We start from the raw sequence: 18,203 nt of genomic DNA, 5'->3' as shown, positions 1-18,203 counted from the left end.
AGGTTTTCTTAGAGGAGGCAAGAATATAACTTTAAAGAAAGTATAAGGATTGGAGTGGGGAAGAGGGAGGAATGTCTTCTAGGTTTAGAAAAGAGGTCTCAATGGGACGTGAGGGCTGAAAGGGGGTATGGAGCTTGTGACTTAGCACTGAATTTTTATTTGTATTATTTTATTGAGATATAACTTACCAACAGTAAAGTGCACAAACTTGTGTATAGTTCAGTGAACTTGGACATATGCATTCCCCTTGTAATCTCCACCCAGGTATTTGCAGCTCACCAATAGTCTCTCATAGACCTGAGCTTTAATACTTTTGCCACTTACATTGGGTAAATCCATCTGGTAAATGTGTATTCTTTTCATATTATAAGGTCTTATCAGGGACCACCTTTTTTTTTTCATATTAACTTTAAAATTGTGTTTAGCTCAGCCCATGTTCCAAAGGACATGTACCGGGAGTTGATGCTGCATCTCATCAGGGTCTCTCCAGCAGCAAAACACTCTTGCTAAGCCCTATTTTTAGTTGTCACAAAACTGTGCCATGTGGGGAATTGGAATTCCCATTTTAAAGATGACTGATGTGAAGCTCAGAGAGGGTGGATATCTGCATAATGTCACACAGCTAGGTAGGTGTGTGAATAGAATTATATTCTAGCTCTGTTTTACAAGTCTGGGTTTTCTCCATCTGCCTGGTGGGTGCAATCTGACTGCTCAGGCACCCTGACTGGGCTGCTTCTCTGGGTCTGTGGACTCAGTTTTGCATACTATATGCTCAAAGACAGTGGGTTGGGAATTGGGGGTGAAGTGAGCACTTGCTTTGGTAAAGCAGTAGCTACCCAGAAGATAATGTGGACGAGGTTAATCCAAGAGTAGAATGAGTGAAGCCGAGAGGGAGACTCTGCAGGTGCCTTATTTGGCTTTCAGTGCCAGGATTCCAAAGGCATGGGTGATGTGGCAAGGGAAGGTCTGGGAGGTATGTGGGCCACATTGTGGGAGTCTTTGGAAATGAATGGTTTGACCATTTGCCCTGTCTCAGTTTCTGTCCTTTCCCCCCCCATGGACTGCTGAGCTAAAAAAGAAAAAAAAAAGGGTGGTGGTGGTGGTAGTGATTTAGAATCAGTCTGGAAAGTGACAGATGGAAAATGTGTGTTTTGTTTTACAATGGGTTTTAAACTTTTTTTCTCTCTCTCACTGGTCCCTGTCCTCTTTCTTCAGTGCCTCCCTCAGCGGCTGCGTATCTGGCCTGTGGGTCCAGACAAAGCCCCACACCCTCTCGGTACCTTGCAACAGGCTCTGGAGATTAAGCTGCGCCTCTCGAAGCAGCTCCTCTACACTCGGGGGCCTGCCTGAGGAGAGGAACACGTTCACTGGCTGTCGCCATGACGACCTCGAGTGGGCAGTCGCTGTCGCATTTTCCCGACCTGAGTTAGCTGCAGCTAGGGAAGGAGAGAGTCAGTGAGAGGCGCAGCCCAGGGTGGGCGAGGCGGCCACTGGACGCCCAAAGTGCCCGAAGTCCCGCCCCTGCCGGTGGGGGGTGGGGCGGGGCGAGGCTGAACTTAAAAGGCGGGGATCAGGCAGCCGCAACATTTTCCCTCCACAGATAGTGCAGCAGTCCGCTCCTTCCAGCTCCGCTCCGGTGCCGCCGGGTGCTGCTGACTCGCCGCCTGCGACCTCCGCTCTGCGGCTCTGGGCTCCTGCCGCTGTCTGCCCTTTCCAGTCCTCTGGACGAGGTAACGCGCCCCAGACCCAGCCGCCAGGCCTTGCACCCGTAGCGCCCGCCCGCCGTGCTCGCCCCGGTGGGTGTGGCTCGGCCTACCCAGCACCCACCGCTTCCTTCCTGTGCCCCTCCACATTTCGGCCTCCTTTCCGGCCTCCTTTCCGAATGCCTAGCTCTCTACCCTCCCCCGCCCCCATCCCTACCCCGCCCGCGGACCCAGGGCCCCGGGCGAGTCCAGATGTCCGAGGCGTCAGGAAATCTCAATAGCCTTAGCATGGTGAACGTGGCCCTGCGAGAAGAATTACATGCCCTTCGCGGGGAGAATGCCAATTTGGGCCTTCAGCTCGGAAGAGCCCTGGCCGAGGTGAATTCCTTGTGGGGCAATGTCTCCAGCTTGGTGCGCTGGTCAGTGCAGGTACTAGCGGAAGAGAACTTTGAGTTCCCGCTCAGCGATATAGACTCCGTGCCCAAGGGCCAACTGCCCTTCATGCGCTGGCCTCCCCCACGCACGGAGCCCAAGCGCGTCTCAGAGGAGCTGTTGGTCAACGCCACTCAGGACTGCGGCACCTCAGAAGGCCAGGTCGACCCTTCCCCGCAGCCCAGCCCGCCCCCGCTGGCGCTGGCGCTGCCCCTGCCCACCTCCAAGGAGCTGCCCCCACAGCCTCCTATGCCGCCTCTGGAGTGGCCTGAGCTAGAGCCCTTTTCAGGCGACCCGGTCTACCTGCCTGAATTTCTGATGCGGCTAGAGATCTTCATAGCCGACCACGAGGATCATTTCCCTGGGGGTGCTGAGCGGGTGGACTTTCTGATCTCCTTTTTTACTGGTGACGCCAAGGACTGGGCCATCTAAGTCACCCAGGAAGGAAGCCCCCTGAATGCCAACTTCCCGCGCTTCCTGGATGAAATCCGTAAGAAATTCTGTGGCCCCATCCCCCCAAGTGTGGCGAAAAAGGCCATCCACAAGCTTAGGCAGGGAGTCTGTACCCTGGGCAGCTATGCAGATGCTTTTCAGTTCCTGGCCCAATTCTTGTCTTGGGATGACTGCCGCCTTCAAAACCAGTTCCTCAAAGGCCTTTCGGAATTCTTCCGCAAGGAGCTCTTATGGTCAACTGAAATGGCCAACCTGGACGAGCTGATTCTTGAATGTGTGGAGATAGAAAGAAAAGTGCGTGTCCCCAAGCCAATCCCACTCCCTGGGGTTTGCAATATCTTCTTCTCTTTTGCTGCAGACCCTAATGTGGAGGGCAGTGAAGAAGAAGAGCGCTACAGTGAGGATGAAGATGCAGAGGTGCACAGGCGCAGGCTTCACAAGGACCAGCGGAGGTGTGTGAGAGCTATTCAGCAAGAGATGAGGGAGCAGGAGGAAAAAAGGAAAAAGGAGGAAGAGATTAGGAAGGAAGAGGAGGTGAAACAGAAACAGGAGGAGGACAACCACAATGAAGACGAGATCGTGGTGGTGGACAATATAGACGAGGAAGAGGAGGCAATCAGGAAGAAGAATGAGGGTGAGAATAAGGATGAGGATAAGGGCCAGGAACCAGGGCAGGAGCCAGAACCGGAGGAAGAGACAGAGGATGAGGCCCAGGATGATGACCTAGATGAGTTCATGGACATGATGCCGACCTATGCCAATGCTTCATCCCAGACTTCTGGCTACTATCATGAAAATTTCCTAGATATATCGACTCCCATAATACAGGCCAACAGACGGAGGAACCAGAATCGAGTCCCACTTCTGGAGGGCCTTCCAGGTACCAATTCACCCTTCTACAGTTCACCACCACTGATTCGCCGGGCAGGTCGCTTGCTGCAACGCCAAACTCGAAGGCGGCCCCCAGTACTATTGCGTCTCACTCCAAGACAGGGGGGCCAACGGGCTGCCCGTGGCCGAATTCGCGTGTGAGTGCTGGGGGAGATGGCCACCCAGAACACACCTTTCTACTGCGTCCCCTGTCCTTGCTATTGCTGCCACACCTTGACCCATTTTCTGACTAGTACTTAAGGGAGTTCCAGACCTTAAGAACCTGAAGAAGACCTGTAGAACTCCAGACCATCTTGCAGCCATGACCACCTGGGAAAGGAGGGGTCAGCAATAGTTGTCCTCTTGACTGTGCACTCTGCTCAGTCCTACCACAAGCTAGTGAGCAGGTTTCTGGGCCTGTTCCCATAAATGAACTGGTCACACCCTCACATTTCCCTTCTAGTCGTTCCTAACCCTGTGTTCTATGGTCTTATCAACTCTGACTGGCTCACCAAAGCTTTACCCAATGCCTCAATGATCTGCCCCAGTGAGCGAAAGGATGGGCTACAATGACTCCTAATGCCACTGAGGACATTTACTAGATATAATTGACAGAGAGCAGGATGGAATCCCTAAATGTGCCTAGAAGCCTACACTTGCTTCATCCTCCAGCAGAAGGGCCCAAAGAGGACCTTACATGTAGTCCAGTGAGGGTGGGCAAAGCCACTTGTCAAATGGACATTTCACTGAGGTTTGTCCTTGATTGACTGAGCAAGCTAGTTCAACCTTCCCACAGACTATTGTATCAAGGTCCTTGGACAAACTCACCAAATCTGGGGCCCTCTCTTCTTACCACACTGTCCTCCCGGGCATCCCCGGTGGACAGAACCCAGTGTTACCCCTTTCCTTGATATTGCCTGGAAAATGGGGGAGGAGGAAGAAGAGGAGAAAAAAGCAACAACAACTCAGTTTGACATTGTGAGGAGTGGCTCTTTCCTTAGGAATGGCCAGGCCAGGTCTTGGACTGCAGTCCCCAGACAAAGGTCTTTGCAGGAGACTTGCCATCCTTGGGGATTCACAGATGGCCTAACTGGCCATTCCTTCCTGGACTACCAAGGACAGAGTGGGCCCAAAGCCTGCTCTTTAACTTCAACTTAAAGGATTCCTTAGTTCTCAGAAGAGAGAGGAAATTTCTCTCTACAGAGACTGTAGCCTGTCAGTCAGGCCATCCTCACGTCTCTCACATGGGGGGCAAGCCATGGTAAGGCTGAAGAGGGTGACTGCCTCCTAGTAACTCCTGGGGCTTCTGGGTACAAACCTAGGGACTCTTATAAAGAGTCCTGCTGCTTGCTGTGGGTCCAGAAACTATGTCACTGGCCACAGAATTCCAGGCAAATCCACTGCTGGCCTGAACTGCCCTCGACACTGAGCCTGGCAGCTGGGAAAGTGCAGTCAAAGTGTCTGTAGTCAGAGGGAATAGAGCAGAGTAAATCAAGCCTCTGTTCCTCACTGGAGTCTGGCAGATAGTCTCACCTCAGCCTTAGGCTTTTGAGCCTGGAAGCAAGAGGAAGGAGCTGGAGGATGACCAGTTCACTGGCTGGTTGCTGGTGAGGTCTCTATTCATCAGCAGAAGGTAAGAAGCCCTTTTGTTTATCATAAATTTCTCAGCTGGGGACCAGGGGAGCTGGGTTCCTATTACCTGTTGCTACCTTTTAAAAAGGCTTCCTCCTCCTCCAAATAGAAAAGTAATGCATAATCATTATAGAAAATGTGGAAAATAGAGAAAACTATAAGGACAAAAAAAAATCCCAAACATTCAGAACCCCACCACACAGATGCAAGTATTATTTGCTGCCTTTCTTTTAGTGTGTTTTCAGTATGTCTTTTCAAAGCTGAGATCATCCTGCAAGCTCATGATCAGGAGGATTTAAAATGGCTGCCACCTATGTAGTCATGCACATTGAATAATTGAGGTATTCTCCTAATTCATTGGATATTTCAGTAACCTGGTTTTCCCCATCCCCACCAGTGCAGGAGTGAACAACACTGTAAAGAAAATTTTGTCTGTTTTTCAGCTATTTCCTCAGGAGAGAGTTCCAGAAGGGGAACTACTGTTCTTCAAGGCTGTGGACCCTGTTTGCTGATGGTCAAACAATGCCCCTACTGCTCATGTCCCTGCCGGAGAAGTGCAAAGGACAGGTGCCTTGCACCCCCACTTCCAGGGACTCCTTAGCATAGTCTCTGACTGTTCCCGTGGTGCTTCTTACCCTGAGACCTTGTATCCTCAGCCGGGGAAAGAGTGGGTGAGCAATGAGCTGGTTTTGGGCCTCTGATGGCAAGGGGGCCTGGGTTCCCCCTTTGACCGTCTTCCCCCCTTTCCCAGGTCTTTAATATTTGTTGTGATGTGACAGCCACAAGAACTGTAAGAGGAGTTATTGGCTATGGGCACTTTCTTGGGTTGAAAGAGGGGTGGGGGAAAACGCATGCAGGGGTATGAAAGCAGCCCAAGGATTCCCAGAGACTCGGGAGAAAACGGGTTGGAAATAAATGTGTTATTGTTATTGTGTTATTGTTGCATTACTGTGTTGTGAAGATAAGAAATCGTTCTGTATGCTAAAGCTTTCTCCTCAATAAAAATATAAAGGGTGTGTAAAGATGGTGTCTGTCTGGATTATTGAGCAAGCATAGGTGGGTGGGTGGTACTCAGAGGCATCAGGCACTTACCAGGCACTTTGCCTGAAACAACCCTATCCTGAAGCCTTGCAATCCTTAGATGAGGAAACTATGGCCCAGTGAGGCTCAAGGGACCTACCTACAGTCATCTGTATTTGTGTCGGAAAGAAGCGGAGGGCCTAGGCATCTGAAAAATAGCGTTAGTTCTCCACTAACTGGGATATAAAGCTCTGAGTGGCCCAGCTGTACCATCCTATAACAGCGTCCCCCACACCTGTCACTCTCTCTCTCTCTCTCTCTCTCTCTCTCTCTCTCTCTGTCTCTCTCTCTCTCTCTCTCTCTCTCTCTCTCTCTCTCTCTCACACACACACACACACACACACACACACACACACACACACCAGCCCTGGGGAGGGCGAGGCAGGAGGGCCTTTCCACTTTTGGGCACTAGGTGGTGCTATGTGACACCAGTAAACTAGCAGGTGCAGTTTTTAAACAGACCCACAGTACACACAGAGACCCTCCCAGCAAGATTTCACTGCTCTCATAGCATGTGGGTCAGAAGAAACTGAACCCTATTCTGGGATTTACTCAAGTTTTCCAGCCATGAATTGGAAATTTATTTCCTGGTACAATGGATGGGAAGGTTTATTGAGCCCCCTACTAAGTACAAGTGCTGAGCCACACACTTGATATCCATTATCCCAGTTCGTTTACCCTCATCTTAGAGATGAAGAAACAGGCTTAGAGAGAAGTCACTGGCCCAAGGTTTATAGTTGGTAAGTGGCTCTTTCTCAGCTCCACAGCTGCCCAGTAGTCAGCTCCTCACTGCCTCCACTCACAGGCCCTACTGTCTTCCGGGTCCGCCCCATACTGCCCACCTTCCCTCCAGATGACAGGACTGCAGCAAGAGACAAAGCCCAGTTTCAGAGGCACATTGGCTTTGCCCCTTTCAGGGGAAGGAAGAAAGAAAGGACAGAAGGAAGGAAGAGAGGGAGGCAACCAGTGTGTTTCTGACCATGTGCCAGGCACTTTCACCAACATCATCTCATTTCATTCCCACAACAACTCAGTTAGGCAGGTGTCTCCTTTTAGAGCTGAGGGACTTGGATCTTAGAGATATTAGGTTCCACAGTGCACTCAGGTCTGTGTGACTTCCAAACTCACAGACTTTCAACTCTAATCCACCAAGCTATTTCCCAGAAAAGCCATTGATGAGCTCAAGCCTTAACCTGACTGGATTCTGGGCCTTTTCCCAAGCAACAAGAGCTGCATTAGGTGCATGATCTCTGGAGTCGCTTGGAGAACCAGCCAGGTGGCAGTTCTGTGCTGCAGAGAAAGACAGGCAGTGGTAGTGCCAAATTTGTGGTGATGAGTTTGCATGAGTGTGTGGCTCACTGTCCTCTGGGGAGGAACAAGGTTGTGGGGCCGTGAGCTTCATCGTGAGCACTGGGGCTTCCTGTTCTGCTTCAGGGGTCAGATAAGGTCTCCAGCATCCCCTGGAATTTCTCATGTTCATTGCTGGCAGGGATCAGTGATCCCAGATTGTCTCATGGCCCATCAGAGCAGGTGGGGGAAAGTAAGAAGAGTAGGGTGAGCCTTGCCCAACCCTTCTGGAAGCCCCACGAGTATAGGGAACAGGGTCCTTGATTCCAGTCTGGCCCTGCCACTGACTCCATTTGGAACTTGCATGAGTCCCATTCCTACTCAGACCACAGTCACTGTTGGATCCCTGGGGCCTAGCACACGGCTGTGTGCACAGTAGGATCTCAAACCTAGTCTGGTACATAAACGAATAAGTGAGTGAATAAGTTGGCTGCTGAATGAAGACCTAGAGGTTGCCTGCTAGGGGCATCTATAGAACGTATGAAATCTGGAGGGCTGGAGGCTCCCCTCCAAAATGGAATCACAATCCAAATCTCCCTAACCTGGAAGGATGTGCTGATATGACCTTTGCCAAGTGCACCTGTGAGATCTCGCAGCCAGGTTCAGAAACCAACTGCGGGAGACTGAGTGGAGAAGATGAGTCTTAGAAGAAACTTGTGGAAAAAGAAATCTGAGAACTTCAGTTGATGGGATTCAGGGTGAGTCAGCAGACAGGGTGCCAGAAATGCCTATGCCTTCCTGGGCTGCTGTAGCAGAATGGGTGGGAGAGGGTGTCCAAGAGATGGGCAGGCCTTGCCTGGGGTCCGGGGCAGCCAATGGAAGGTGATCAGGTTGCACCTCACAGAAACCTTTTTGCATGCCAGTAGTAAGGAAATCCTATCTAATAAAAGAGTAATATGCAAATTGACCATACCTCTGCTACATCCACAAGCCATGCCCACCAGCCAATCAAGAGCGAGTATGCAAATTAACCCAACCAAGATGGCTGCGGCCACGGAGCTGCAGCAAGCAGGAGGCTTGGGTTTCTCTGGCAATGGAGGAAGCCAAGCTTCCCTGCCGCCCTGGCCAGCCCAGGCCTCCACTCAAGACTACAAAGTTTCAATTATAGAAGATAAATAAATCCCAGATACCAGGGCCTCCACTTGGGTCACCAGGGGATGTGGCCGGCCTGAAAACCACCACAGGACCCTCGCCCAGGCTGCACCACCTCCCAAGAGAACCCCCACCCTGATCCAGGACACCCTTCAGGGCAACCCAGCTGGCCACCACCCATGCACCAGGCCTCTAGCCTATCTAATAAAAAAGTAATATGCAAATTGACCATCACTCCAACACACAAGATGGCTGCCCCCATGTGGTCAAAGATGGCTGCCCCCATGTAGACACAAGATGGCCGTGACAAGATAGCCAGCAGGGGAGGGCAGTTGGGAGGGACCAGGCCTGCAAGCGAGGGCAGTTGGGGGCAATCAAGCCTGCAGGGGAGGGCAGTTAGGGGTGACCAGGCCTGCAGGGGAGGGCAGTTAGGGGCAATTAGGCTGGCAGGGGAGCAGTTAGGCATCAATTAGGCTGTCAGGGGAGTGGTTAGGGGGTGATCAGGATGGCAGGCAGAAGCAGCTAGGGGCAATGAGGAAGGCAAGCAGGTGACCAGTTGGGAGCCAGCAGTCCTGGATTGTGAGAGGGATATCCGGCAGTCGGACATCTCTTGAGGGGTCCCAGATTGGAGAGCGTGCAGGCTGGGCTAAGGGACACCCCCCCCCCCTGTGCACGAATTTCATGCACCAGGCCTCTAGTATTAGAATAAAGGAAAAGGAGAAGGAAGAAAAGAATGGGGGCAGTAGACGAGTGACAAGTATGGTGAGGGCCATAAAAATCCTGTTCCCAAGGGATGGGGGAAGAAAGAGAAAATTTTGCTGAATCCACTGTTCCCCTCATTTATTCTGTGAGGAAACTGGCAGCTCAAGGTCACTTGCTTCATTTGCACAATTCTACTGTGAACTCCAGCAGTTTGGTATTTAGAACTCTTAACCAGCACCCTCCACTCACACCCACACTGATGGAATCAGAATCTCCAGGAATTTCTATGTCTAAAAGAAAACTCTAAGCAAGTCTAATGCCCAGCCCAGCCCAGTGCAGAAAAGAATCTTGGGACTAACTATCTCAGGGACATTTAATGGCTAATTTGGTTCTGAGCCTTCCCTTAGAGCTCCCCAGAGCAGAAACCAGTCTGGAGATCCCATACTAAGCACGTAGTAAGTGATAAAAAATATTTGTGTAATGACCCCAGCATATCTCATGGTCTGGTGTGAGCTTGCCCCTGCTAGACACCTGCTCAGATTGCACACCCCCCCCCCCCGAGAGTGAGGTGACATAGGATGGGTGCAGAAGTCTGACCCTTGGAAACAAGGTTCAGAGAAGCCTAAACCTTACCCTTGAACATCAGAACTAACTCACATGGAGCCCTTGCCCCTCCCACAAAATAAGAATAGGCATTACCAAGGCAAGAGATTACCCCCAAACTGAGGGGTCTCCACCTCCCACTAGCACTTCTTTCATCCTTTGGGGAAAAGCTCTGCAGGCCACTTCTCCCCAGGGATTCAACAGACACAGAAACACAAAGCCCAGAGTTCTTAGTTGCCCTGGTAACAGCGGGACTTAATTGTAAGAAAACAAGTCTCTGAAAGGCTTAGGAGGGTGGATATTTCCTTTGACAGAGGGCAGGTTCTGACCTGCTCCTTGAGTCCCTGTGCCTCTTCCTGCCTGCGACACATTGGGATAGAACTGGGGCCCCTTACCTTAGCAACTCTACTGGGGGTGGGTGAGGTTGACAGAAAGGAGGGTCCTGGCTTTTTATTCTGCTCTTGCTGTATACTGTTAATATGAGGAAGAGGCTAAAATAGAAGGTGTCAGTATGTGGATTCATGGTGATTATCCTCTGAACTGAGGAAACCTTGCCTCACAGGACCCATGCACAACCAAACATGAGGAGGGCAAGTCCCTCAGCAATTACAGTCCTACCAGTTCCTCACCATGGAGGACACATAAGCCAGAGAGAGTTTCCAGAAGTTCCAGACTTCTACCCTCAAGTTCAGCCCCTCCTTACCTCTCATCTGGACTACTGAAGTAGCCTCCTTGCTGGTCTAACCAGGCTCTAGTCTCTACCCCTTCTAATCAACCCACTTTCTGCATGCTTGCGGGGGAGGGGTAAGTCCTGTTGCTCCTATACAAAAACCCTTTCGTGGTTCTTCTTCCTCTATTAGAAGACTTGTGGACCTAATGTTGGCATTCTTCACTATCTGTTCATAAACTATGTATGCCGCCTCATCTCCCCATGCCATCCTCTTCCCTCTTTCATTCAATCCAAACCTCAGACATTCTGAATTACTCCCTTCTTCCTTGCATACCAGGGCCTTTGAACATCCTATTCCCACAGCCTTAAGAATTCATAAACACTCTTGGCCCCACTCCAACTGGAAATCTCCTCAGCTCATAGACCACTTTCTCCAGGAGGCAGCCTTCACTCCCCAAACTCCTGCCCTTCTGAATCCATACTCACTCCTCCAATCCCATTGCTCTGTGAGGCTTGAGTAGCTCCAGAGACCAGAGGCAGGTTCATAACTCCAAATGAGTTTGTTGCTGCGAGGCTCCTGTTCAGTGTGAGAACATGCACTTGTCCCCTTTGCAGGTGGGTCTGCATTGGCAGTAGCCTTTTGGAGAAGCCTTGGCCTCTTTAGATCTGGCTGAGGACTCTGGGAGCACCCCTACCCCCATCAAGTTGGACATGTGGACGGTAGGGACAAGTTGGGGAAGAAAAAGCAGGAGCTTGCAAAGCTGGTTGTTCATTCCCAACTGAGCACCCTGTTGATGGCTTCTGCCTCTTTGAGGGGGCATCACTCGCTCTTAGTTGTGTGGTGGAGAGTGACCTCCACTTGGCATCAGAGTCACACAGACCTGTCTTTGAAGTCTGGCTCTGCCACGTCCTTGTGTACTCTTGGGTTTGTCATTTTCCCTCTCTAAGTCCCAGTTCCCCTTTTCTAAAAATGGAGATAATAGGATAGATTAGTGAGATAATTGATATGAATCAACAACAAAAAATAGCAAATACTTATTAGCACTTACTATTTGTTGGGCACTAAGTGCTTTACATTTATTAACTTATTGAATCATCACAACAACCTTATAAAGTAGGTAGTGTTATTCTCATTCTGCAGATTAAGAAATGGCACAGAAAGTTTAAGTTGCCCATTGTCACAACAACTAGTATGCAAGTGCTTTTGAGCTTGCCGGACAGATAGGGAAAGTTCTGTGGGTCAGAAATGAGGCCAGTGGAGCAGAAGAGTGCCAAGATCCAGAGCAGGGGTCTTAATCTCTTCTAGGTCATCTATCCCTCTAGCAGTTTGGTGAAGCCTTTCTAAACCCCTTCTCAGAATAATGTTTTCAGATGCATAAAATAAAATATATAGAATTACAAAGAAAACCACTCCTATTGAAATACTTATAAAATATGCTTAAGAAATTGTGATCTTGTTATAGTACTACTTTAATAGTGCAATGAAGGACAAAATTTAGTGGCAAGTCTATAGATTGAAGTAATGATGAAAATCAGTAACTTTTTTGAGATATAACAACTGTAATGTGATGTGAAAATATTTGTGATTTCTATTGGGAAATAAAGTCACAGATACTGCTAATACTGTTGTGGCTTGTTGCCTATATTCCTAAGTTGAGGAAATGCTAAATTTCTCTTACTAGTACAGGTTAGTGGAAAAGAGATCAAATACTTTTTTCATCCAAGTTCATAGACCCCCTAAATTCTCTCCGCATAGCCCTTGGAGGTTCATGGAGCTCAAGTTAATGGCCTCTGCCCTTGGATGTCAGAGAAAAGACAATGGCTGCACTGTCAGCTGTGAGGAGAAGCTGGAGGGTATGGGAGGGGGAAGGGGGCTGGCAGAAAGACAAGTGTGTGGTTTCTCTTTCAAGAACTGTTTACAAAAGTCTTGAAGTCTGGCAGATCTCTCTTCCTCTTGGTCCTGAGTCAGCAGCTCAGGGTGGGGCCAAAACTGTCACACTTGGTTTGAATTTCAAGCACACCATACACCCATCCATGAGAGTTGATTTGTTGCCATTTCCTTACCAGTAAAATTTTGGTGGGTTTAGCTTTATTTTAAAAATCTTTCACACACAGATTTCCCATTTATATGGAAATAATCTTTAAGTGGACATTTTATTGGCTCTAAGGTATTTTCTGAGCTAATGGATGCTTCTTCCCTAGCACCCCAGCCAGGCTTAGGGCTCCCAGAGAGAAGAGGAAAGATTATCAACTGTGCCATGCACCCCAGAACACGTCAGAATTGGTACTTTTCCAAAATACCAAATGCTTTTTCCTGACTTCCTGGCTTTGCCACCTGTCAGCTGAGTCCCTGCCAACCAGAGCAGCATATTCTGGAGGCTGCGACCAAGGAGACAAATGGTTTGAACAGCAGTAGGCCTCTCTTTTTCTAAGTTGCCTCCATTCCAATTCAATACTCAAAAAGAGCACTGCCCCAGGCCCCAGATCTACTCACAATGCCTTGCTTGGAGATCCTAGCTGGCCAGGATCTGTTGCCTTCTGCTCTCCTCTAAGCGCCAATTTTTACTCAGAAGTAATATTTGCCTGATGGCCTTTGGCTAAAAAGGCTGCAGCTTATAATTTCCAAAGTGAGAGGGTGGGACAGCAATAGCTTTATGAACTACTGCCATTGGCTAATAAAGAGGTTGAATGAATTTGCTTCAGTTAGTCCAGGGGACAGAACAGTATGCTTCGGGGGTTCAGACTGAGAGCTCCACATGTTGGAATGTGAAGAAGACTTATTTTCTTGACTATAAAATGAACATATGTATTTCTTAGGCTGGCCAAAGCTCCCAAATATAGGCTGAAGGAGACGGAGTACCAAATGAGAATTCAAATAAACTTTGGTTAGCTAGATTGACCAAGAATAAAAGAGAGACCTCAATTACTAAAATTAGAAATTACAATTGCCCTTACAGAAATAAAAAGGAGTATAAAAGGAATACTATGAACAATTATATGACAATAAGTTATGACATAAATGAATTGCATAAATTCCTAGAAAGATAGAAACTGCTGCAAATAACTGAAGAAAAAAATAGAAACTCCAAGTGAACCTTTAATAAGAGACTGAATTAGTAATTAAAACCACCCATGAAGAAAAGCGAAGACACAGATGGCTTCTTTGGTGAATTCTACAAAATATTTAAAGATTAATTAATGTCAATTCTTTACAAACTCTTTCAAAATATAGAAGAGAAAGTAACACTTTTTAACTCATTCTCCAAGGTCAGTATTACCCTGATATCAAAACTAGAAAGAAATATCACAAGAAAACTACAGATCAATATCTCTTATAAATACGGACACAAGAGAGTTCGAAGATGGCTGCCGACGGGAAGGCAGACTGCAAGATAGTGTGTGAGTGAGAAAGCAAAGGGAGAGTGTGTGGTCGCACAGCGAGTGTTTATTGGTGAGCTGAGAGACAGCTATACTCCAGGAGACTGTGGGGGACTATTGGATGGGGCTCCCTATTTGGCTCCCCTCCTGGAGCGAACAGCTTGGATGCTGAGACCGTACCATCTTGAAGGGGAAAGTGGATGTTATCGGACGCCTGAGAAGTCTGTGGAATCTACAACTATGGCACCCACTGAACAGCTGCGAACCCGAGAACACTGGTCCCCAAGTGCCACAAGCACACGGATAAAGAGGAGTTCTATACTCCCTCACAAAAAGGAGAGAGATAACTACATAACCAGACACCCAGAGAAGAGAGATCATGGGGACACAAAGAAACAGCCCGCATATGAAAGAAAAACAGGCATCACCAGAAAAGGAAGTAAACGAAATGGAGGCAAGCAACCTATCAGAGAAAGAATTCAGAGAAATGGTCATAACGTGGATGAAAAGAATGGAAGACAAATTTGACAATATGTGTAAGAACCAAGAGGAAATGAAGAAGAACCAAGAAGAAATGAAAAATGACATCGCTGCTGTAAAGAACTCAATAGAAAGCATCAAGAGTAGACTAGAAGAAGCAGAGGACCGCATCAGTGAGCTAGAAGACAAGGTAGGAAAAAATACTCAAGTACAACAGCTTCTACAAAACAAATTAAAAAGCAGGAGGAGAGCCTAAGGGAACTTTGGGACAACACGAAACAAAACAACATCTGCATAATAGGGGTGCCAGAAGGAGAGGAAACTAAGCAAGGAATAGAAAACCTGTTTGAAGAAATAATGACAGAAAACTTCCCTGATAAAGAGAATAAAAAACCCCAAACAAATCCAAGAAGCTCACAGAGTCCCAAGCAAAATGAACCCCAAAAGACTGACACCAAGGCACATTATAATTAAATTGGCAACACCAATGACAAAGTAAGAATCTTAAAAGCAGCCGGAGAGAGACAGAAAGTTACCTACAAAGGATCCCCCATCAGACTAGCGACTGATTTCACAACAGAAACACATCAGGCCAGAAGGGAATAGAATGAAATATACAAAGTCATGTAAAAGAAGGGTTTGACCAAGAATACTGTATCCAGCAAGGCTATCATTCAAAATTGAGGGTGAAATCAGGAGCTTCAGAGACAAAAAGGACTAAGGGAGTTTATTACCACCAAACCAGCAATGCAAGAAATGCTAAAGGGTCTGCTGTAAAAAAAAGAAATAGGAAGCAAAGAAGGAACACAGGGGTAAAGGGGAAAAAATGGTGACAAACAAGTACCTATCAATAATAACTTTAAATGTAAATGGATTAAATGCCCCAATCAAAAGACAAAGGGTAATGGATTGGATAAGAAAACATGACCCATATATCTGCTGTCTACAGGAAACCCACCTCAGAAAAAAAGACACACACAGACTGAGGGTGAAGGGATGGAAAAAGGTTTTCAGGCAAATGGAAATGAAAAAAAAGTGGGAGTAGCAATATTTATATCTGACAAAGTAGATCTCAATGTGAAGGACATAAAAAGAGATCAGGAAGGCCACTTCCTAATACTAAAAGGAGCAATCCAGCAGAAGAAATAACTCTTGTAAACATATATGCATCCAATACAGGAGCACCCAAATACATAAAAAAAAACTCCTGGAGGATATCAAGGGAGAGAATGATAGCAATACAATCATAGTAGGAGACTTTAATACCCCACTATCACCATTGGACAAATCCTCTAAACAAAAAAATCAGCAAAGAAACATCAATCCTAAATGATTCACTAGACCAGATGGAATTAATTGACATCTTCAGAACATTTCACCCCAAAGCCACCGAATATACATTCTTCTCAAGTGCACATGGGTCATTTTCAAAGATAGACCTTATATTGGGTCACAGGCAAAGTTTCTTTAAATTCAAGAAGATAGAAATCATATCAAGCATCTTCGCAGATCACAGTGGCATAAAACTGGAAATCAACTACAATAAAAACAATCCAAAAACATCAAACACATGGAGACTAAATAACATGTATTAAACAATGACTGGGTTACCAGAGAGATAAAAAAAGAAATAAAAAACATCATGGCAACAAACGACAATGAAAACACAACAATCCAAAATCTATGGGACACAGTGAAAGCAGTCTTGAGAGGGAAGTTCATAGCTCTACAAGCCTACTGCAAAAAACAAGAAACAATGGTAATAAAATACCTAACCCTAAAACTCAAAGAGTTAGAAAGAGAGCAACAAGGAAAGCCTAGTGTAAGCAGAAGGAAGGAAATAATAAAGATCAGATCAGAGATAAATGACATAGAGACTAAAAAAAACAATACAAAAGATCAACAAAACCAAGAGCTGGTTCTTTAAAAGGATAAACTAGATTGATGAACATCTAGCCAGGCTCACCAAGAAGCAAAGAGGGAGGACCCAAATAAACAAAATCAGAAATGAAAGGGGAGAAATAAAAACAGAACCACTAAAATACAAAGGATTGTTAAAAAAAAATACTATGAACAACTCTATTCCAACAAACTGGACAACCTGGAGGAAATGGACATATTCCTAAAAAATACAACCTTCCAAAAGTCAATCAGGAAGAATCTAAACATCTCAATATGCTAATAACTATGGAAGAAATTGAAGCAGTCATCAAAAAGCTTCCAGCAAACAAGAGCCCAGGGCCAGATTGCTTCACAGGCGAGTTTTACCAAACATTCAAGGAAGAACTAAAATCTATCCTCCTTGAACCAAGATGGCGGCAAAGTTAAACAACTGAACTGCTGCCTTGCACAACAATTTAAAAAATACAACTAAAAGACAAAACGTCTACCACCCAGAACCACGAGAAAGCTGGCTGAGTGGCACATTTACAACTAAGGAGAGAAAGGAGCACAAACGCTGAAAAGCTGAGGTACGGAGTGGGCGAAGCAGGTTGTTGCGGGCGACTGGGCATGCGGCTTTTCTTCAACCCGCAGGGAGACAAGCTCCCAATCACTCTGAAATCCAGTTTCTGGGGACACGCGGGGGACCCAGACACCTACGGGGAGAAGCTGGACTCTCAGCCATCGGGTCGGAAAGTGAGAGTGACTTTTTTGCAGAGGTGCGCCCAGCAATCAGTGTTACTGTGCTGGAGCGCGGGACACAGGGACTTGGAAAGGCGGAAAGGTAGAGAGGGCTCACGGCAGCCATCGCCGTTTGCTCCGCCCCAGCCTAGTGACGCCCTGAGACCCCGCCCTGCCCTGAGACCCCGCCCCACCCTGAGACCCCGCCCCGCACATTGTACAAACCCGCCCAGGTTCCACACAGCAGCTTTTGCATATAAATGGCCTGTTCTGTGGCAGCTTAACCAAATGAACTGCAGCTCCAGTCAGACTGCTCCAAAACCGCCCAAGCAAAGGAAGAGAAAACTAGTTCTTGCTGTAGCTCCTGCTGGGGGACACACAGTACACAAGGGTACACCAAGAGTGTCCACCTCAGGTAACTGGGAGGCTGATCCGTTGAACCAATAGGACACCTAGTACACAAAGCTACCCTACCAACTCAGGGAAGCAGTGAAAATGAGGAGGCAAGGAAAAAGATCCCAAACAAAAGAAATGGAGGAGAACAAACGAATGGACATAGAGTTCAAAACCACAGTTATAAGGTTTTTCAAGAATTTCATGGAAAAGGCCGATAAATTTAATGAGACCCTTGAGGATATGAAAAAGGACCAATTAGAAAGTAAACATACACTGACTGAAATAAAAAAATATTATACAGAGATCCAACAGCAGACAGGAAGATCGCAAGAATCAACTCAAAGATTTGGAATACAAAGAGGCAAAGGACACTCCTCCAGAGAAGGAAAAAGAGAAGAGAATTCAGAAAGTTGAAGATAGTGTAAGAAGCTTCTGGGACAACTTCAAGCGTACCAACATCAGAATTATGGGGGTCCCAGAAGAAGAGAGAGAGCAAGATACTGAAAACCTATTTGAAGAAAGAATGACCGAAAACTTCCCCCACCTGGTGAAAGAAATAGACTTACAAGTCCAGAAAGCACACAGAACCCCAAACAAAAGGAATCCAAAGAGGACCACACCAAGACACATCATAATTAAAATGCCAAGGGCAAAAGACAAAGAGAGAATTTTACAAGCAGCAAGAGAAAAACAGTTAGTTACCTACAACGGAGCACCCATACGATTATCAGCTAATTTCTCAA

The 18,203-nt window shown here is 47.2% G+C and overlaps 2 protein-coding genes across 2 annotated transcripts in view; one reads left to right on the top strand and one right to left on the bottom strand.

The window, feature by feature from the left end:
- NHSL2 (NHS like 2) overlaps positions 1-18,203 on the bottom strand; it is a 375,435-nt gene that overhangs the window by 10,820 nt on the left and 346,412 nt on the right. The window contains exon 2 of the mRNA XM_054718373.1: positions 1,281-1,436. Coding sequence (XP_054574348.1) covers positions 1,281-1,436 — 156 coding nt within the window. The remainder of the gene's footprint in view (positions 1-1,280; positions 1,437-18,203) is intronic.
- Positions 1,956-6,102, top strand: RTL5 (retrotransposon Gag like 5). Its single transcript, XM_008157611.3, is given in 3 exon segments — positions 1,956-5,091; positions 5,325-5,431; positions 5,534-6,102. A coding segment is annotated over 1 exon segment (1,665 nt). The 3' UTR covers positions 3,621-5,091; positions 5,325-5,431; positions 5,534-6,102.

Source organism: Eptesicus fuscus, chromosome 1 (genome assembly GCF_027574615.1).
Source record: "Eptesicus fuscus isolate TK198812 chromosome 1, DD_ASM_mEF_20220401, whole genome shotgun sequence".
Classification (NCBI taxonomy): domain Eukaryota; kingdom Metazoa; phylum Chordata; class Mammalia; order Chiroptera; family Vespertilionidae; genus Eptesicus; species Eptesicus fuscus.
The sequence above is the reverse complement of the archived record's forward strand: the minus strand, read 5'-3'. Positions and strand labels throughout refer to the sequence as shown.